The sequence below is a fragment of the Salmo salar genome, chromosome 10 (genome assembly GCF_965601325.2).
Source record: "Salmo salar chromosome 10, fSalSal1, whole genome shotgun sequence".
NCBI classification, from domain to species: domain Eukaryota; kingdom Metazoa; phylum Chordata; class Actinopteri; order Salmoniformes; family Salmonidae; genus Salmo; species Salmo salar.
Window position 1 is genome coordinate 92,826,501 of NC_138300.1, and position 22,437 is coordinate 92,848,937.

A 22,437-nucleotide genomic window follows, 5' to 3' on the forward strand; every position below is an offset into this window, starting at 1 on the left:
CGTGTATCCATGTGTATCCAAAACTCATTCTGATTGGCTGTGCCTGGCTCCCCAGTAGGTAGGCCTTGCTGCCAAGTGGGTGGGCTGATGCCCTCTAAAGCCCACCCATGGCTGCACCACTGCCCAGTCATGTGAAATCTATAGATTAGGGCTTAATTTATTTATTTCAATTGACTGATTTTCTTTATATGAACTGTAACTCAATAAAATCTTTGAAAGTGTTGCATGATGCGTTTATATTTTTGTTCAGTATATTTCCCTGACTGATCAAAACAAATTTTGTCATCGCTCTGTTTTCTTTCTACAGCAGACATACAGTGGCAATATGTTTAGGAAATGTTAATCGCAGTATTGAATCGCAATACATATCGTATCGTGGTAATATTGTATCATGAGGTCCCTTGCAATTCCCAGTCCTAGATCACATGGAATTTGACCTTTGACACTAATTACTTTTTTTTATCAAACTGTTTTTTGGGGGCAGAAATGACTTCTGGAACATGTGAACTTTCATATGCCTTGATAACAAAGTTGTATGCCATCTATAAATACGAATACAATTGTTAAAATTACAGTTGAAGTCAGAAGTTTACATACACTTAGGTTGGAGTCATTAAAACTCATTTTTCAACCACTCCACACATTTCTTGTTAACAAACTATAGTTTTGGCAAGTCGGTTAGGACATCTACTTTGTGCATGACACAAGGAATTTTTCCAACAATTGTTTACAGACAGATTATTTCACTTATAATTCACTGTATGACAATTCCAGTGGGTCAGAGGTTTACATACACTAAGTTGACTGTGCCTTTAAACAGTATGGAAAATTTCTGAAAATGATGTCATGGCTTTAGAAGCTTCTGATTGACTCAAATGATGTCAATTAGCCTATTGGAGGTATACCTGTGGATGTATTCAAAGCCTACCTTCAAACTCAGTGCCTCCTTGCTTGAAATCATGGGAAAATCAAAAGAAATCAGCCAAGACCTCAGAAAAAAATTCTAGACATCCACAAGTCTGGTTCATCCTTGGGAGAAATGTACAAATGCCTGAAGGTACCACGTTCATCTGTACCAACAATAGTACGCAAGTATAAACACCATGGGACCACGCAGCCGTCAAACCGCTCAGGAAGGAGACGCTTTCTGTCTACTAGAGATGAACATACTTTGGTGCGAAGAGTGCAAATCAATCCCAGAACAACAGCAAAGGACCTTGTGAAGATACTGGAGGAAACAGGTACAAAAGTATCTATATCCACAGTAAAACAAGTCCTATAATCGACATAACCTGAAAGGCCGATCAGCAAGAAAGAAGCCACTGCTCCAAAACCGGCATAAAAAAGCCAGACTCCAGTTTGCAACTGCACATGGTGACAAAGATCGTACTTTTTGGAGAAATGTCCTCTGGTCTGATGAAACAAATAGAACTGTTTGGCCATAATGCCCATCGTTATGATTGAAGGAAAAAGGGGAGGCTTGAGAGCTGAAGAACACCATCCCAACCGTGAAGCACGGGGGTGGCAGCATCATGTTGTGGGGGTGCTTTGCTTCACAAAATAGATGGCATCATGAGGTAGGAAAATTATGGGGATATATTGAAGCAACATCTCAAGACATCAATCAGGAAGTTAAAGCTAGGACGCAAGTGGGTCTTCCAAATGGACAATGACCCCAAGCATACTTCCAAAGTTGTGGCAAAATGGCTTAAGGACAACAAAGTCAAGGTATTGGAGTGGCCATCACAAAGCCCTGACCTCAATCCCATAGAATATCTGTGGGCAGAACCCAAAAAGCCTGTGCGAGCAAGGAGGCCTACAAACCTGACTCAGTTACACCAGCTCTGTCAGGAGGAATGGGCCAAAATTCACCCAATTTATTGTGGGAAGCTTGTGGAAGGCTACCTGAAACATTTGACCCATGTTAAACAATTTAAAGGCAATGCTACCTAATACTAATTGAGTGTATGTAAACTTCTGACCCACTGGGAATGTGATGAAATAAATAAACGCTGAAATAAATCATTCTCTCTAATATTATTCTGACATTTCACATTCTTAAAATAAAGTGGTGATCCTAACTAACCTAAGACAGGGAATTTTTACTAGGATTAAATGTCAGGAATTGTGAAAAACTGAGTTTAAATGTATTTGGCTAAGGTCTATGTAAACCTCCGACTTGAACTGTAAGAGCCCATTTGGTTCAAACACGGAAAAAGACAGGAACCTTCCCACTAGCCATGATTGGCTGAGATAATGGATGGGCTAGACTTGCTGAGAGATGAGTGCAGATTGGTCTGCCATGTAGCATGCTTCTTTCTATAACATGAGCTGGTCAGTATGTGTAGGTAATCCTTTCAAACGCAGATTTCTTGAAAGATTACACAAAGAACTGCAAGTTTTGAAGTCAGTGGAATGCCCGGTGGAAGCATAGTATGATAGCTAAGGAGATGGAGAAATTTCAGGCTTTTGATTGCAAATATGCGGAGGGAATCATACAGGAGGCTGTTGCATAAAACACCTGTCTCCAGATTACATCTTCAAACTAAGGGCAACCATGGCATCCATGACAAAGAGGGAAAGGTGCTCATCCATATATAAGGATAAGAGAGTTTAGCTAGCTACATTTTCAGATATTATTAGTTTCTAATTTTGTCAGAAAGTTGTTTTCAATGCAAGTTAAAGCGTACTGTTATCTAGCTAGCTAATGTTACCTGGCTGGCTGGTTCGCTAGCTAACGTTACATGTATGATCTGTGTAGTAATATTATTTGTATATCAGAGACATTTGCATTGTTAGTTATAGCCTAATGTTACTTAGCTAGCTAACATTGAACATAGTTGGTTAGCTTTAGCTACATGTAGATTCATGCAGGGTTGTAACATAATGAGCTATGGCTAATTGTTTAGCTAGCTAGCTACATGTTTAAACAAAAGACTACACTATGCAATTAACCATTTCACTGTAACGTTTACACCTTCTGTATCCTGTGCATGTGACAAATAAAATCAGATTTTATTTGATATAGTCTGTGTTTATGAGAGACGGTAATGTGAACAACAACATGACCTGCACCAAAGTCAAATTAGGATATAATGTTAGGCCAATGAGAGAGTATTCATGATCTCCGGTAGAATGCCCTGCTTTAATTTCATCACACTCAAAACCATAAGCTATTTTCTGTAATTAGCCCGCCATTAACTTGTAAATAATGATATTGTTGTGAGCTTATTTTCCTGTAATAATGAATACAAATTAACTAAAGTTAAGGCGTTGTCAGCTATATGATTATGGTCATTATTTGAACTGGCTAGCCAGCTAACATAACGTTAGCTAGCTAGATAACAAGCTAGAAAACAACCAAAACATTGTTTAGAAAGTTGCTTTTAGTTGCCTGGTTTGCTAGACTGACATATACTGAATTCATTTTTAAACAGATGGGTTTATTGGTATTAAAATACACCAGTTATGTTATCTTGGACCACCAGGCTGCTGATGTCATGCAGCCTGGCGTTTTTGTGTTTATACAAACGACAACAACAAGTTTGATGTCGGACGACAATAGAATGTTCTTCAAAAGTTAGCTGGCTGGCTTGCGAGCTAACATTGAGACATAAAAATGGTATCCATGAGTTCATCTGATTCTGGGGAAGTAGATACAAGGTGTGTGTGTGTGTGTGTGTGTGTGTGTGTGTGTGTGTTTCTGTTCAACCAAACAAGATTTTCTGGTTTATCTTCAAGAAGACTCTGCGTTCCAGATAGGTGGACGTTCGGTTTCTCAAGCCTGATGACAGTTGTGCACAGACAGAATATTCCCTCCACGAACGGTTGGGATGCAGGGGCAGAAACCAGATCCAGTGCAACAGCTTTGGATAAACAGTCATCCTTGCCTGCCAGAACTAGAGAGGTGACTCTGTAAACATGCCCCCCTTTACCTCTTACAGGTGTTTCCATAGCTCACACAGAGGTACTTAATGCCCTGCCAGGTTGACAGTGACCTGAAGCACAATCTTCGATGCGAGGAAGCTATATTTCTGAAACACTGTAGATGAGATCATGCATCCCAAATATCTGAGGGGGCACAAACTACATGAGGATGGCTGGGGTGTGGTCCAGAGCGGGGCTAGGCCCCCATCCTGAAGTTGGAGAATTTAGCATTTTTCAAACACTTGAAACTGCCTTTACCTGCAATCTAGAGCCATGTTTAATTCTATGTCAAAAGTATGTGCAGTTGAAGTCGGAAGGTTACATACAGTTGAAGTCAGAAGTTTACATACACTTAGGTTGGAGTCATTAAAACTCATTTTTCAACCGCTCCACAAATTTCTTGTTAGCAAACTATTTTGACCTTTGACACTAATATATATATATATATATATATATTAGTGTCAAATATATATATGACTCATCTTGTACTGAGATGGAGTGCCTTAGACCACTGTGCCACTCCTTTACTTAGATTTTTGTTATCAAACTGTGTTATTTTGGGGCAGAAATTACTTCTGGAACATGTGAACTTTCATGTGTCTTGATAACAAACGTGTATGCCATCTGTAAATACGAATACAATTGTTAAAATTACAGTTGAAGTCAGAAATTTGCATACACTTAGGTTGGAGTCATTAAAACTCGTTTTTCAACCACTCCACAAATTTCTTGTTAACAAACTATAGTTTTGGCAAGTCATTTAGGACATTTACTTTGTGCATGACAAGTCATTTTTCAACAATTGTTTACACACAGGTTATTTCACTTATAATTCACTGTATCACAATTCCAGTGGGTCAGAAGTTTACATAAACTAAGTTGACTGTGCCTTTAAACAGCTTAGACAATTCCAGAAAATAATGTCATAGCTTTAGAAGCTTTTGATAGGCTAATTGACATCATTTGAGTCAATTGGAGTTGCATGTGCAGTTGCAAACCGTAGTCTGGCTTTTTTATGGCGGTTTTGGAGCAGTGGCTTCTTCCTTGCTGAGCGGCCTTTCAGGTTATGTCGATATTGGACTCGTTTTACTGTGGATATAGATACTTTTGGACCTGTGTCCTCCAGCATCTTCACAGGGTCCTTTGCTGTTGTTCTGGGATTGATTTGCACTTTTTGCACCAAAGTACGATCATCTCTAGGAGACAGAACACGTCTCCTTCCTGTGCGGTATGACGCTGCGTGGTCCCATGGTGTTTATACTTGCGTACTATTGTTTGTACAGATGAACATGGTACCTTCAGGCATTTGGAAATTGCCCCCAAGGATGAACCAGACTTGTGGAGGTCTACAATATTTTTTCTGAGGTCTTGGCTGATTTCTTTTGATTTTCCCATGATGTCAAGCAAAGAGGCACTGAGTTTGAAGGTAGGCCTTGAAATACATCCACAGGTACACCTCCAATTGACTCAAATGATGTCAATTAGTCTATCAGAAGCTTCTAAAGCCATGACATCATTTTCTGGAATTCTCCAAAAATGTTTAAAGGCACAGTCAACTTAGTGTATGTAAACTTCTGACCCACTGGAATTGTGATACAGTGAATTATAAGTGAAATAATCTGTATGTAAACAATTGTTGGAAAAATTACTTGTGTCATGCACAAAGTAGATGTCTTAACCGACTTACCAAAACTATAGTTTTTCAATCACTCACAGATTGCTTGTTAACAAACGAGTTTTAATGACTCCTACCTAAGTGTATGTAAACTTCTGACTTCACCTGTATATTTTTCTGCATATCTCTTGAGCTGTCTGCATCCTACTGACTGGTGGTTATTTTTTTAAGCTTGAAAACCCCATTTGTTTTTTGCCCAAAGATTAGAAGACACCTAAATATAATTTATGATGGTTTGCTATTTTACATTTTTTCAAATGTTTTTTGTTTGAAAAACATTTACTAAATAGTTTTTGCAATTTTTATTTTATTTTCAGTTTTCGTTTACTATAATAACCTTGGTGGGGACGACATTGTCAATGCATTTATTAATGAAGCCGGTGACTGATGTGGTAAACTCCTCAATGTTATCGGATGAAAATATTCCCGTCTGTGCTAACGAAACAGTCCTTTTCGAGTTTTTGCTTGTAACCAGGAATCAGGAGGATAGAGTTATGGTCAGATTTGCCAAAGGGAGGGTAAGGGATAGCTTTGTATGAGTTTCTGTGTGTGGAGTAAAGGTAACATAGAATTTTGTCGCCTCTAGTTGGACAGGTGACATGATCGTAGAAATTAGGTCAAACAGATTGCAGTTTCCCTGCATTAAAATTAACGGCCATGAGAAGTGCCGCCTCTGGGTGTAAATGTTCTTGTTTGCCCTATACAGCTCAAGTTCGGTCTTAGTGCCAGCATCGGTTTGTGGTGGTAAATAGACAGCTATGAAAAATAGGCAGTAAAAAGTATGGTATGTAGCTTATCAGGAGGTATTCAGGCGATCAAAAACTTGAGACTTCCTTAACATTAGAGATTGCGCACCAGCTGTTAACAAAGATACACGCCCCCTCCCCCCTCATCTTACCCGATGCTGCCGACCGGTCTTCACAATGCATGGAAAATCCAGGGAGATGTATATTATCCATGTCCTTGTTCAGCCACGACTCCAACGGAGCACGTCCAGTTTGTTCTCTAGTGACTGTACGTTCGCCAACAGAATGGAGGGTAGAGGCGCTTTATTTACATGCTAACGTAGCCTAGTCAGGATGCCAGCTCGTCTGCCTCTTTTGCGTCGTCGCTTCCTCTTTCGAGTCCCGAGGATCAGGGCTTGGGCCAAAGTAAGCAGAACATCCAGAACTAACAGGAACCTGAAAAGCTTCTACCCCCAAGCCACAAGACTGCTAAACAAGACTGCTAAATAGATAATCAAATGGCTACCCACTGCTGCTACTGTCTATTATCTATCTTGTTGCTTAGTCACTTTAACCCTACCTACTGTATATGCTACCTCAATTACATCGTACCTCTGCACATTAACTCGGTACTGGTACTCCCTGTATATATGCAAAATTAAAGGAGAGCCGCACACTCTAGGAGCTCAGATGCAATAATTTAATTACCTAATATCCAATGTTTCGACAGACAAGTTGTCTCCATCAGGGTATAATGACAAACACTGGGGGGTGACTAGTTTATATAGTTTCAAAGGACACACACAGGTGTCTGTAATCATGGCTGGGTGTGGCCTGATATCATTGGTTAATTCTCAGATATAAAATTAACATACAAAAAACAAGTTGCGTGTGTCCTTTGACACTATATAAACTAGTCACCCCGCAGTGTGTCATTATACCCCGATGAAGACAGCTTGTCTGTCTAAACGTTGGATATTAGGTTATTCAATTATTGCATCTGAGCTCCTAGTGTGTGGCTCTCCTTCAATTTTGCAAGTGTTTATTCCGCTAGCCAGTACCTCACCTAAACAGGTGTGCGTTTATTTTGCCTCTAGACTCCCTGTATATAGCCATATTATTTTTACTCATCGTTGTTATTCGTTATTCACTGTGTATTTATGCCATGTGTACTATTTATATTTTTGTATTACATTTTGTCTGCATTGTTGAAAGAGGACCCATAAGTAAGCATTTCACTGTTGTTTACGAAAAATGTGACAAATGAAATATGATTCTATTTTGGGGGGAAATATTGTGCATATAGAGACATTTCACATACAAATGTGCATCATCCATACATTTAGAATTTTTGTTTTCACTTACGTCTTTAAAGTCTGACTAACACTTTCCATATTTAAACAACTTTGTGTCAGCATTTACCTCAGTACATTGGTTAAATGGACATGTTGTCACGACTTCCGCCGAAGTCGGTCCCTCTCCTTGTTCGGGCAGCGTACGGCGGTCGACGTCACCGGCTTTCTAGCCATCGCCGATCCACTTTTCATTTTCCATTTGATTTGTCTTTGTTTTACACACCTGGTTTCAATCCCCCAATTACTTGTTCATTATTTAACCCTCTGTTCCCCCATGGTTGTTTGTGAGTGATTGTTTGTCTTGTATACGGTCCATAATTGTCGGCTCGGAATATTGTGTTGTATTTGTGTATACTTCAGTAAATACGTTGATTACTCATACCTGCTGTCCTGCGCCTGACTCTCTACACCAGCTACACACAGGCTCGATTACAGAATCACTCACCCTTCAAATGGAGTCAGCAGGAGCAGATGCCCTCCCTGTGGCGATAGAGGAGCGCGTCCAGCAGCACGCGACCATGTTGCAACGTCTGGGCACCGCCATGGATCGCGTGCTGCAGACGATGGATCGTTGGGAGAGAGGAGGAGGTCGTCCAGCATCTCCACCAGCCCCACTACATCAGGCCCCACTGTCCACCCTCCCTTTACCCGGTGCCAGTGGGATTCGACTCGCGCTCCCGAGGGAGTATGATGGGACGGCTGCCGGATGCCAGGGTTTCCTACTCCAGCTGGAACTCTACCTGGCGACCGTCCACCCGGCTCCTTCGGGATGTGAGAGCGTGTCCGCCCTCGTCTCCTGCCTCTCAGGCAAAGCCCTGGAGTGGGCCAATGCCGTATGGAGTGAGGGAGACGCAGCGTTGGACCATTACGCAGAGTTCACCCGCCGCTTTCGGGCAGTTTTCGACCACGGCGGGTGAACATCTGTTCCACCTGAGGAAGGGGACGAGGAGTGCACAGGATTTCGCATTGGACTTCCGGAGCCTAGCCGCCAGCGCGGGATGGAACGACAGGGCCCTGATCGATCACTACCGGTGCAGTCTGCGCGAGGATGTCCGTCGGTAGTTGGCCTGCCGAAACACCACCCTCACGTTGGACCAGCTTTTGGACCTGTCCATCCGGCTGGACAACCTGCTGGCTACCCGCGGACGTCCGGATCGGGGCCTGTCAGTTCCATCCCCCAGCACCTCCGCTCTGACACCCATGGAGCTGGGAGGTGCTGCGCTTAGGGCGACCGGAGGAGGGGCCATTCCCTGCACCATCTGTGGCCACAAAGGGCACACTGCTGGTCGGTGCTGGGGGGGTTCTTCAGGGAGTCAAGGCAGCAGGCAGGGCACTATCATGTCACCCCAGGTGAGTCGGCACCAGGCTCACCCAGAGCCCCCTGTTGCTCACATGTATGTGTTTATAAAATTTCATGAGTTTTCCCCACATTCCCAGCATAAGGTGCTCGTAGATTCAGGCGCAGCTGGGAATTCTATTGACCATTCATTTACCCATAGTTTAGGGATCCCCCTTGTTCCTGTGGATATGCCCTTCCCTGTGCACGCCCTAGATAGTTGACCATTAGGGTCAGGGCTTATTAGGGAGGCCACTGCTCCACTAGACATGGTTACGCAGGAGGGTCACAAGGAGAGAATCAGTCTCTTCCTTATTGATTCTCCTGCATTTCCCGTGGTGCTGGGCCTACCCTGGTTGGCCTGTCATGACCCGACTACTTCGTGGCAACAGAGGGCTCTCAAGGGGTGGTCACAAAAGTGCTCGGGGAGGTGTGTAGGGGTTTCTATCGGTGCGACTACGGTGGAAAGTCCAGACCAGGTCTCCACCGTGTGCATCCCCTCAGAATATGCCGATTTGGCTCTCGCCTTCTGTAAGAAGAAGGCGACTCAATTACCACCCCATCGACAGGGGGATTGTGCGATAAATCTCCTGGTAGACGCAGCACTTCCCAGGAGTCACGTGTATCCTCTGTCACAGGAGGAGACGGTGGCTATGGAAACATATATGCGTATCCAGGAGGGGGATGAGAGGAAGACGGCATTTAGTACCACTTCAGGGCACTATGAGTACCTCGTCATGCCGTACGGGTTGATGAATGCTCCATCAGTCTTCCAGGCCTTTGTTGACGAGATTTTCCAGGACCTGCACGGGCAGGGTGTAGTGGTGTTTATTGACGACATTCTGATATACTCCGCTACACGCGCCAAGCATGTGTCCCTGGGGTGCAGGGTGCTTGGTAGACTGTTGGAGCATGACCTGTACGTCAAGGCTGAGAAATGTCTGTTCTTCCAACAGTCTGTCTCCTTCCTAGGGTACCGCATTTCCATGTCAGGGGTGGAGATGGAGAGTGACCGCATTTCAGCCGTGCGTAATTGGCCGACTCCCACCACGGTAAAGGAAGTGCAGCGGTTTCTAGGGTTTGCCAACTACTACCGGAGGTTTATCCAGGGTTTTCCCATTACCTCACTGCTGAAGGGGGGACCGGTGCGACTGCAGTGGTCGGCTGAGGCGGACAGGGCTTTTGGTCACCTGAAGGCTCTGTTTACCTTGGCTCCCGTGCTGACTCATCCGGATCCCTCTTTGGCATTCATAGTGGAGATGGACGCGTCCGAGGTTGAGATAGGAGCCGTGCTCTCTCATCGATCGGGCACGCCACCAAAGCTCCACCCCTGTGCTTTCTTTTCGAAGAAGCTCAGCCCGGCGGAGCGACACTATGATGTGGGGGACCGGGAGCTGTTGGCTGTTGTCAAGGCTCTGAAGGCGTGGAGACATTGGCTTGAGGGGGCTAAACACCCTTTTCTCATCTGGACTGACCACCGCAATCTGGAGTACATCCAGTCGGCGAGGAGACTGAACCCTCGCCAGGCAAGGTGGGCCATGTTCTTTACCCGTTTTGTTTTCACTCTGTCCTACAGACCAGGTTCCCAGAACGCTAAGGCAGACGCACTGTCCCGGATGTATGACACAGAGGAGCGGTCCATGGATCACACTCCTTGCCTGGTGGCCCCGGTGGTGTGGGAGCTGGACGCGGACATCAAGCGGGCGTTACGCACAGAGCCCACTCCCCACCGGTGTCCAGCTGGGCGTCTGTACGTTCCGTCTGCTGTCTGCGACCGTTTGGTCTATTGGGCCCACACGTCACCCTGCTCTGGTCATCCTGGCATCGGTCGGACGGTGCGCTGTCTTAGAGGGAAGTACTGGTGGTCCACCTTGGCCAAGGACGTGAGGGTTTATGTTTCCTCCTGCTCGGTGTGCGCCCAGTGCAAGGCTCCCAGGCACCTGCCCAGAGGGAAGTTACAACCCCTACCTGTTCCACAACGGCCGTGGTCGCACCTGTCGGTGGACTTCCTGATGGGTCTTCCTCCCTCACAGGGCAACACCACGATCCTGGTTGTTGTGGATCGGTTTTCTAAGTCCTGCCGTCTCCTTCCTTTGCCCGGTCTCCCTACGGCCCTACAGACTGCGGAGGCCCTGTTCACTCACGTCTTCCGGCACTACGGAGTGCCTGAGGACATAGTCTCTGATCGAGGTCCCCAGTTCACGTCCAGGGTATGGAGGGCGTTCATGGAACGTCTGGGGGTCTCGGTCAGCCTCACCTCCAGTTTTCACCCTGTGAGTAACGGGCAGGTGGAGAGAGTAAACCAGGATGTGGGTAGGTTTCTGCGGTCATATTGCCAGGACCGGCCGGGGGAGTGGGCGGCGTTCATCCCCTGGGCAGAGATGGCCCAAAACTCACTCCGCCACTCCTCCACTAACCTCTCCCCCTTCCAGTGCGTACTGGGGTATCAGCCGGTTCTGGCACCTTGGCATCAGAGCCAGATCGAAGCTCCTGCGGTGGACGAATGGTTTAACTTCTCTAGGGTAGGGGGCAGTATTTTGACGTCCGGATGAAAGGCGTGCCAAAATTAAACTGCCTGCTACTCAGTCTCAGAAGGTAGGATATGCATAGTATTATTACATTTGGATAGAAAACACTCTGACGTTTCTAAAACTGTTTGAATGATGTCTGTGAGTATAACAGAACTCATATGGCAGGCAAAACCCTGAGAAAAATCCAACCAGGAAGTTGAAAATCTGAGGCTTGTAATTTTTTTCATTGATTCCCTATTCAAACTACAGTGACTTAGAGGGTCATTTTGCAGTTACTAAGGCTTCCACTAGATGTCAACAGTCTTTAGAATGTTGTTACAGGCTTCTACTGTGACCTGGAAGGGAATGACAGTCATTTCAACCAGGTGTGTGGCTGAGAGCCATTAGATCATTCATGCGCGTGGCCGTCAGCGCAAGGTGCTTGCTTTTTCCTTTCTGAAGACAAAGGATTTGTCCGGTTGGAATATTATCAAAGATGTATGATAAAAACATCCTAAAGATTGATGCTATACATCGTTTGACATGTTTCTACAAACTGTAGTATAACTTTTTGGACTTTTCGTCTCAACAAAATGCGCGAGCATGGCGCATTTGGATAACTCGACTGAACGCGCGAACAAAATGGAGGTATTTGGACATAAATATGGAGTTTAGCGAACAAAACAAACATTTCTTGTGGAAGTGGGAGTCCTGGGAGTGCATTCCGACAAAGATCAGCAAAGGTAAGTGAAGATTTATAATACTATTTCTGACTTTTTTTGACTCCAGAACTTGGCGGGTAACTGTATAGCTTGCTTTGATGGCTGAGCTCTGTACTCAGAATATTGAAAAATGTGCTTTCGCCATAAAGCTATTTTGAAATCTGACACAGCGGTTGCATTAAGGAGAAGTGTATCTATAATTCTTTCAATAACTGTTGTAAAGTTTATCAACATTTATGATGAGCATTTTTGTAAATTGATGTGCTCATTCACCGGAAATTTGGGAGGCAATACATTTTCTGAACATCACGCGCCAATGTAAAATGGGGTTTTTGGATATAAATATGAACTTTATCGAGCAAAACATACATGTATTGTGTAACATGAAGTCCTATGAGTGCCATCTGATGAAGATCATCAAAGGTTAGTGATTAATTTTAGCTGTATTTCTGGTTTTTGTGACGCCTCTCCTTGCTTGGAAAATGGCTGTGTGGTTTTTCTTGTCAAGGTGATGTGCTAACATAATCTGATGCTATGCTTTCGCCGTAAAGCCTTTTTGAAATTCGGACAATGTGGTTGGATTAATGAGAATCTTATCTTTAAAATGGGATATAATAGTTGTATGTTTGAGAAATTTGAATTATGAGATTTTTGTCGTTTTGAATTTGGCACCCTGCTATTTCACTGGCTGTTGAATAGTGTGTCCCGCAGGTGGGACGGTCACGTCCCACATACACCAGAGAGGTTAAGCGCTCGGAGGAGACCTGGGACGCCGCTCATGTGCACCTGCAACGGGCCGTGAGGCGGCAGAAGGCGAGCGCCGACCGCCACCGCAGTGAGGCCCCGGTGTTCGCACCGGGGGACCGGGTCTGGCTCTCGACCCGAAACCTGCCCCACCGCCTACCCTGCCGGAAGCTGGGTCCAGGGTTTGTGGGGCCATTCAAAGTCCTGAGGAGATACAGGTTACAGCTTCCCCCAGATGACCGTATTAATCCCTCGTTCCATGTGTCTCTCCACAAGCCGGTGGTGGCTGGTCCACTCCAGGAGTCTGAGGTGCGGGAGGTTCCTCCGCCCCCTCTGGACATTGAGGGGGCCCCGGCGTATGCTGTTCGAGCCATCCTGGACTCGAGGCGTCGGGCGAGGGGCCTTCAGTACCTCATGAAGTGGGAGGGGTACGGTCCGGAGGAGAGATGCTGGGTGCCGGTGGAGGACGTCTTGGACCTTTCGTTGCTGCGGGAGTTCCACCGTCTCCACCCGGATCGCCCTGCGCTTCATCCTCTGGGTCGCCCCCGAGGTCGGTGTCGGCACGCGGCTCCGAAGTCGGTCCCTCTCCTTGTTTGGGCGGCGTTCGGCGGTCGACGTCACCGGCTTTCTAGCCATCGCCGATCCACTTTTCATTTTCCATTTGTTTTGTCTTTGTTTTACACACCTGGTTTCAATCCCCCAATTACTTGTTCATTATTTAACCCTCTGTTCCCCCATAGTTGTTTGTGAGCGATTGTTTGTCTTGTATACGGTCCGTTATTGTGGGCTCAGAATATTGTGTTGTATTTGTGTATATTTGAGTAAATACGTTGATTACTCATATCTGCTGTCCTGCGCCTGACTCTCTACACCAGCTACACACAGGCCCGATTAAACATGTCTTGTACTGTGAACTTTGCATAGGCTAATCCTGACCCTTACCCTGTTTAACAACACAATTTAGCCCTCCAGCTGATACAAAACATGACATGTAGCCAACAACATGACAGCTTGGGACACCTCACACTCCTCGAAGTATTAACAACAGGGAGAGACAGCCCATTATTACGTCAAGGGCTGTCTGCCAAAAAGAAAGACACACACACGAGTTGCTCTCCAGGATGTACATTGACTGTCTGCATGGCGGCTACCTGCTGCTTGGCCCTCCTCAGCGAGCAGGGAACTGTGATCCCTGGTATTTGAGAATGTCATAGCGTCACGAACGCTGCTGTCCAATGGAGTAGTGTGAGGACCGTGCCAGCTCCAGGCTCACAGGATTTGTGAAGAACCTCGTTTAGAGGCCTCTGCTTCCCTTTACCTCATCCGTCTTCTGTCAGCACAGAGTAAACACATGCCAACCACTCCAGCCCACAGCGCTGCCTCCGTCTGCACAAATAGAACCAATCGGCAGGCTGTGTTGGTGAAGTCCACTTAAGTGTCTAGAAAGGACAGGCCATACCATGAAGAGTTTAGTTTGGACTAGCAATGTCCAGCCAAAGAAAACTACACAAGTAATGGCACCTATGTTAAAAGTGCTGTATATAACTTCAGCCTGCATGACAGACATGGAACAGCTAACAAAGTTTGAGATAAGTGGTAAGGCAACCTGCACAATCGTCTACTCTTGTGTGACATGGTATGTTGAGGTGTGTGCAATATGTGTGAGTATTTTTTTATTTTTTATTTCACCTTTATTTAACCAGGTAGGCCAGTTGAGAACAATTCTCATGTACAACTGCGAACTGGCCAAGATAAAGCAAAGCAGTGCAACAAAAACAATAACACAGAGTTACACATAAACAAATGTACAGTATCACTGTCCTACTGAACAATACACCTGCTAGATTGAGCCTGTTTGCCCTTCACCAAATTACAGCTTTCATAATGTTGCAGTAAGGTAAAAACATTAAAGAAAAGTAATTCATCTGCCATGCCAATTGATAAATTATATGGGAAGTCCTGCACTAATGGCAGGTCAGCCGTCTTACCACTTTCTTTCCATGGTGGGAAAATGATGTTAAAACACCACAGCACACTCTGAATATTACAATCACGTCTCTAGCCTCAGATACAAGCCTGCACTACAGTAATCCCAGTGTCAATAACGCATTACTCTACTCTTAACTGTTCATTCAAGGCAGTCTCCATAGTGTGATTATGTACAGCATATACAAACAGAGAGATGCACATACACAACAGCATAGCTGAGGCTCGTTTAGGGCTAGAAAGTGCAGGATGGAGGACCTTCAGAGCTTCAGCTTCCCTGTGTAATTCTGAGGCTTCATCCCAACCTACACAGAGGCCGTCAACTTACATAACAAGCCATTAATATTGATTGTTTCCAAATTTGCTCCTCACGAACTGAGGGATCCTGCAATATGAAAATAACACCCTTTCTTCTTTCCACTAATGATATCCACAGACCTCCAAGGCCCGTTCTCTGACCCACTCTAGTCTTCCAGCACAGCTTCTGCTGAAGTAAGCCTTTTCTACTTAAAGGGTATTAGTGCTCAGGGTTAAAACAGTAAATGCTCTGCATACGGGATAAGAAATGTGCATCCTCAGAAATGTCAATACACTGGGAGTGAAAACGGAAAGTGTTCCTCAGTAAGCATCTGCAGTATTTCAGATATTGTTTTTTGAGTATATCCTAAAATGCAGTGTCTAAACCCAGCACTGTAATCCTGGAAATGCTTTACATTTTTATTGTTTCACATTGTTGAGTAATCTCATACTGGATTGTGCCACCAACCAATAGCAATTATAAATATTTTGAATAATTTCATGCACTGTGGGGAAAATACATTTATCATACTGTACCAAGGTTCAATAAACAAAATCTGTTTCAGTTTCTACAAAAGCAAAGTTTAAAGGGTCGCACACATCGCACCGAATGTGGATCTCACGTTCATAAAATCTGTTTGCACACGTTTCACAAGTACTCTCGGCAGGCAAACTCTACTGGTGTGTTCAAGCGCTTAAAGAGCAACTGCCCCTAAAAAGCAACTTCTCGTTTTGAAAAACGGCCTATGTGGCATAAATATGAGTCATATGCATGTATTCTAGACAAAATTGACTACAAAGTGTAAATATGATAGTTTTGGTCATCAAGTCAATCTCGTCCAAAACTGAGCTTTGCGAGACGATAGGAAAAAAGGGTATGTCATGGAATGAAGGGTACCGTAACAGTTTTCCTTGGGTTGGGTTTATTTAAATCCTACCCACATGCCCACAGCTGGCTGCACCCAAGTAATCATCAATTCGGAGCGCAGCTGCACATGACCCGATCGTAATGCCCATGGTCAATTTGGTTTGACATTTGATATCCCTATGGGGATCTACACTAGGGACCGTCAGTAAATTACACAATGTACAAGGTACAATATCACCAGCCGGCTGAAGCTAATTGGCGAAAGCTAGCCTAGGCAACTTCAAGACACAAGACCTTGTTAGACTGTTTTAAGTTATCTAGAAGGGTGAGTGACTGTAACTGTGTACCGTTTTGGCAGATTGCATGTACAAACGCTTGCCACATGCGAACACACACACAATAGACACCCATATTAAACCACCCCCCAAGACAACTCTCGTTTGGCTTCAGATATAGTCGCTGCATTTCTAAATGACCAAGCAAAAAAAAACGAGGCCAAATCAAAAAGTTCAGCCTCCCTGGAAAACAGATAATCGAAGAAATCGCACAAGTTTTGATAATAAACATATATTACTTAATGATTTCATCATATTTGTTACAATTATCTCAAAGGAAACAGCTGGAGAAGAAGAATACAGTAACATTATTAATTGTAGGTTATAAGTAGGCCTGTTATTAAAAACTTGAAAAAGTGCTACAGGAGAACTTTTGCTATGCATGCCATACATATTCAAGTTAACTAAATGCATTCGGAAAGAGGTTTGTCCCACTAAACATTAATACTTTTTCCCCCCACCCATTCAATCATTACATAACAGAGCAAAAAAACTTTTTTTTTCCTGTCTTTCTCTCCAGACACTTTAATCCTATGCATAAATGGGTGGGGGTGAATATGGGTCAGCAGGTTAAAAGTGTCTAGGAGCCAGACTTCATAAAACAGCCGTCAGATGAACCTAACAAGGCTCGGACCGAAATGCCTTCAAAACTACCTGGCTTTGCCTGTTATTACATAACTGAGCACTGGCTGGGATCTACTAAATGTAAACAATCTCGTGTTCATGACAAAACATCGTACTCTTCTGCAGCTGGAATACTAAGTGGTAAAAAACATTACACTTGTCTTGAACTGTGGAGTCAAGAACGCATCTACAAAGTGAAATATATGTAATGATTTTCGCTATCTCTCTTTCTGTGCGCGCCTCTGTTTATTGCTACCTGTTACATAACCAGCTTACATTCCACATTCACCATATTAGACTCTAAATATACCGCTTACGCAGAGGAAATATGATCATGCAAACCACAGCGCGATGAATACATTTACATGTCTAATATGTAATTTAGTGTCATAGTAGTATGTGAACACACTGTACTTTGGAGTATTATAGTCTGGAAATATTTCCATTGAACTTGGACGAGTTGAATGGAAGCAGTCTAGAGGGGGTGTGGCTAAATAATGTCTGTAGCCTACTGTACAACACGCACCGTACTCAATCTCACATATTCTTAAGAAATGTATACGGGACCAACACAATCATAGACTTGATTTGATAAATGACCACAACGTCTATCGTGTCCATCATCAGGCAGTTGTCATCTCTTCATGTCCACTACAACGTATCAGAGCTAGCGCGCGCTCGCAAGGGAAGGAACATCAAATTCCTGCTGCTGATTTGTCTATTTCATAAACACACAAAATTATATTTTCTGTAAATCACTTGGAAATAAATACGACCATAAAATACATGTCCCTTTAGAAGTTGAAGGGACTGGTGTTCGATAGCTTACAGTTTCCCAAAGTTCACTAATATTTAGTAACCTACCATTGTGTAGTATAGCCTAATAAACGTGTAGAAAGATAATATAGCGTAGTTGGTGTTCTTGTGTTTTAAGGGAATTGTAGGTCCTAATCGACCTGTGTAATTGACTATCCTATCTATAATTGTTCTATTCACTGAGTAATTTGTCTCCCAATGATACATACGACAATGGTTGGATCTCTGTCAGTTGTGCTTGAACACAAGGGCAACACAGAAGCAACTCGCTCATCATAATAAATATGGCCATTTTACAAATGTAGCGCAATAAGAATTAATCTGTTCCAGGTGGTTTTTACACTATTCAGGTAACGTTATAGACAATTTTTGAGACCTCTATAATTCAAGTTCTCCATGCAACGAATTCATTTTGAAGTTTGAGGCATCAATTCGGTAATCAATCAATATTTCTCGTGATGAGAGATGTCAGCCGCTTACCTCTGTTGGTACTTGAACAGGTCTGCCTTCGAACAGGGGCTGGATGGTCCGCTTTTCGGAGCGTCTCTAGGTTTACCGGGGTTTCCCTGGCCGGTGTAGCCGGCTCAGAGGCGCTGTTGCCCGGGTCGCTTGCTGGATCTGGAGGGGACTCCATGTTGAATTTCAGATTTACTGTTAAACTATTGCTAGTATTTCACGAAAAGTCTCTATGATTTGTGAGCCGCGAGAGTCCGTCTAGCTATCTATTTTAGAGTAGAAGTAGAACTACGAAATGAAAAAATGCGAGTGTATCTAGAGGTGGGTGTGAAGATTTGATTGTCCATCGGCAGCGCTAGAGAGAGCTTCAGTCATGCAACTGAAAAGGGAAAGGTTGTCAATAGCCGATTAATAGATGTGCAGTAGTGCCTGCGAGTTTATTTCATGGGAATGGCAGTTTGTTGCAGCCAACTAACGCTTGTATCGAGTTTATCATCCCAATATTCATTCACATGATAAACTCTGATTGTAGGCTAAAGTCTCTCATCAGTGTGTTCAAAAATCATTAATAGCACTTCGAGAAATCTGCACAATACGCTGTCTCCTGTTCAGTGTTTAAAAGCCTGTCCCTCTGTGTAAAAGGCTGCTTACAACTTCAACATTCCATAACATTATAGCCTATATTCAATTTACTGACAATTTTACAAAATCAATATTGACAATTAACATGCCTAGGCTTATGCAACGACAATCAACTCTAGAGAGAAAATGAAGAGAACACGTCCATGCCTGCACAGTCGATGCTATTCAGCTCTTTTTTTTGCTCTCATCATCACCACCACCAGCACCCCCATCATCATCATCTATATTTTAAGGTTTACAGTGTAAAAGCCCAGAGACGCGTGCATAATTGGTAGCACTGGAATTATTTATGCAGCTTTCAAGAGATTCCTCCAAATGTATAGAGCTGAGATAGGCCACCAAAAAGTGATAATATTAACATGAGTCTCTATGTCAATGTGATGATCATGAGGAGGATGGGGATGATGACATTGAGGAGATGCTGATGAGGATGCTGCTAATGACAATGCTGCTGCTGATTAATATTTGTTATTTTTATTAAAAATGTTGGGGCTCAGAACATATGGCTGTATTTCTCTCAGTAGATTAAGCTTGTCTGTAACTGACCCTCAAGCCACTGATCAAAGCTGCTGGAGCCTGTCTTGCTTTCTTTTTTAAATTTCTCTCCAAACTGTCTCGCTAAAGATCATAGACATTAAAACCAGGCAAAATACACGAAAATGCATGCGTATATTTGAGAACAGGTATGTCTGCGCTTACGTGGTAGTAGGCTACACCGGGCATCGCATTACATTCCCGCTTGGGCTTGCGTGCCTACATTGCTTGTGGTGTAATTACAAACACTTGGGCACATTCCGCTGCCCATTCCGTAGGCCTACTCTTGCCGCGTTCAGAACAACTGGGAACGCGGAAATATCCGACTACAATGCATTCAGGACAACTGGGAACTCCTGAAAATAAGATCTCAGACTGGGAAAAAATCGTTTTGAAAGGTCATCCAACTCGGAATTCCAAGTCGGAAACTCAGAAATGGAGTGTATTCATGTATGCCAAGGGAAGCCAAGCTTCCCCCAAAAATGTATCTTTCCTCTCTCTGTGTTTCATAATTTTCCTTCAACTCACAAGAAGCTGAATGTATCTCACCAGAGAAAGCATAAAAGTGAGCGAAACAGCTCCCCTCTGTATTTGTAGTCCATCTGTCTGGTCAAAAAGAGTATGATATTGTTGCCTCCCTTCACATTGAATGCAAGGGAATCCAGAGAGCATTTGGCCTCCCTTGATGAAAAATGTTTACAATAATAGCAATCAACGTTCAGCTAAACTGAGTGAGCTCAACCTTGAATGGTCCTGGCACACCCAGAAAAAAGTTAAAAAGAAGCCAGTTTGGATTTGGCTTCACACCAATCACACAGATAGAACAATGAGCTTTGTCAATCACATCACATCAAAAGACAATCATAATTGACAGAAAAAAACTTGAATTGTTGCATCTCGTTGTGTTGTTGTCCTCCGGGGGTTAGCCTCTAGGGGCTAGGGGGCAGTATTTTCACGGCGGATGAAAAACGTACCCAATTTAAACAGGTTACTACTCTGGTCCAGAAAATAGAATATGCATATCATTAGTAGATTTGAATAGAAAACACTCTGAAGCTTCTAAAACTGTTTGAATGGTGTCTGTGAGTAAAACAGAACTCATATGGCAGGCAAAAAACCTGAGAAAAATTGAATCAGGAAGTGGGAGAAATTAGAAATGTAGTTTTTGTTTTGAATCCCTTGAAAAACTACAGTGACATAGGATTTACGTTTCACCTCCTAGCTCTTCCATTGGCTGTCAACAATCTTTAGGAACTGGTTTCAACCGTCAGCTGTTTTGGCTCAGTAAATCATTGGCCAGTCTGAGGAGAGGTGTCTTATGATGCGTGTGCACGTGACTTCATCATTTTTATATTTTTCTTCTGGGATGAATAGCTATTGCCTGGTTGTAAAATTATCGCAATTTTACGTAAAAAAATACCCTAAAGGATTGATTGTAAACATAATTTGACGTGTTTCTACAAACGGTAATGGAACTTTGAACATTTCGTCTATGGATTTGCGTCCACGCCACATGGCATTGTAAAGTGTTCTGGATGGGTCAACAAAATGGACGTATTTGGACATAAATGGACTTTGCAGAACAAATGAACATTTCTTGTGGAAGTGGGTGCCCATCCGAGTGCATTCCGCCGAAGATCAGCAAAGGTAAGTAAATATTTCGAACATATTGTTAGAGATTTGTCGACGCCGTCGTTGTAGGCTAACTGTATAGCTTAGCATTGAAGGCTAAGTTCTGTACTCAGAATATTGAACAATGTGCTTTTTCCGTAACGTTATTTTGAAATCTGACAAAGTGGTTGCATAAAGGAGTAGATTATCTCTAATTCTTTAAATAATTGTTATACATTTTTTCAACGTTTATGAGTTCTTCTGTAAATTAAATGTGCCTATGCATTGGGAGTTATGGGGAGAAAACATTTTCTGAACGTCACGCGCCAATGTAAAAATTGGGTTTTCGGATATAAATATAAACTTGATCGAACAAAAAATGCATGTATTGTCTAACATGATGTCCTAGGAGTGTCATCTGATGAAGATTGTCAAAGGTTAGTGCTTAATTTTAGCTGTATATCTGGTTTTGTGATGCTATCGTGCTTGGAAAATAGCTTTTTTTTTTTTTTGCTGAGGTGCTATGCTAAAATAAACTAATGTTTTGCTTTCACCGTAAAGCCTTTTTGAAATCGGACAATGTGATTGGATTAACGAGTAGAGTATCTTTAAAATGCCGTATAATACTTGAATTTTAACCTGTTTAGGATAGGGGGCAGTATTGACACGGCTGGATAAAAAACATACCCGATTTAATCTGGTTACCACTCCTACCCAGCAACTAGAATATGCATATACTTATTACATATGGATAGAAAACACCCTAAATTTTCTAAAACTGTTTGAATGGTGTCTGTGAGTATAACAGAACTCAAATGGCAGGTCAAAACCTGAGAGATTCCTTTACAGGAAGTGGCCTGTCTGACCATTTCTTGAACTTCTTTTCCATCTCTATCATTTACTAAGGATCTCTGCTCTAACGTGACACTTCCCACGTCGTCCATAGGCGCTCAGAGCCCGGGAAAAAACAGAATGTCGTCATTCCAGCCCCAGGCTGAAACACATTATCGCCTTTCTCAAGTGGCCGATCAAGGGACACTGGGCTTATGCTCGTGACCCGACCGCCCCCGCCTTTGGGATTTTTTCCTCTGTTTGCCGAAAAGGAGATTCCCTGTCGGAATATTATCGCTTTTCTACGAGAAAAATGTCGTAAAAATTGATTTTAAACAGCGGTTGACATGCTTCGAAGTACGGTAATGGAATATTTAGAATTTTATTGTCACGAATTGCGCCATGCGCGCGACACTTCTTTACTATTTCGGATAGTGTCTGGA

The 22,437-nt window shown here is 43.4% G+C and overlaps 1 protein-coding gene across 1 annotated transcript in view; it reads right to left on the minus strand.

Moving 5' to 3' along the window:
- Nucleotides 1-18,725, minus strand: part of roraa (RAR-related orphan receptor A, paralog a) — a 307,181-nt gene extending 288,456 nt beyond the window's left edge. Inside the window, exon 1 of the mRNA XM_014124802.3 lies at nt 18,401-18,725. Within this exon, the coding sequence (XP_013980277.1) occupies nt 18,401-18,554 (154 nt within the window). The 5' untranslated portion in view covers nt 18,555-18,725. The remainder of the gene's footprint in view (nt 1-18,400) is intronic.
- Nucleotides 18,726-22,437: the final 3,712 nt, after the last annotated feature.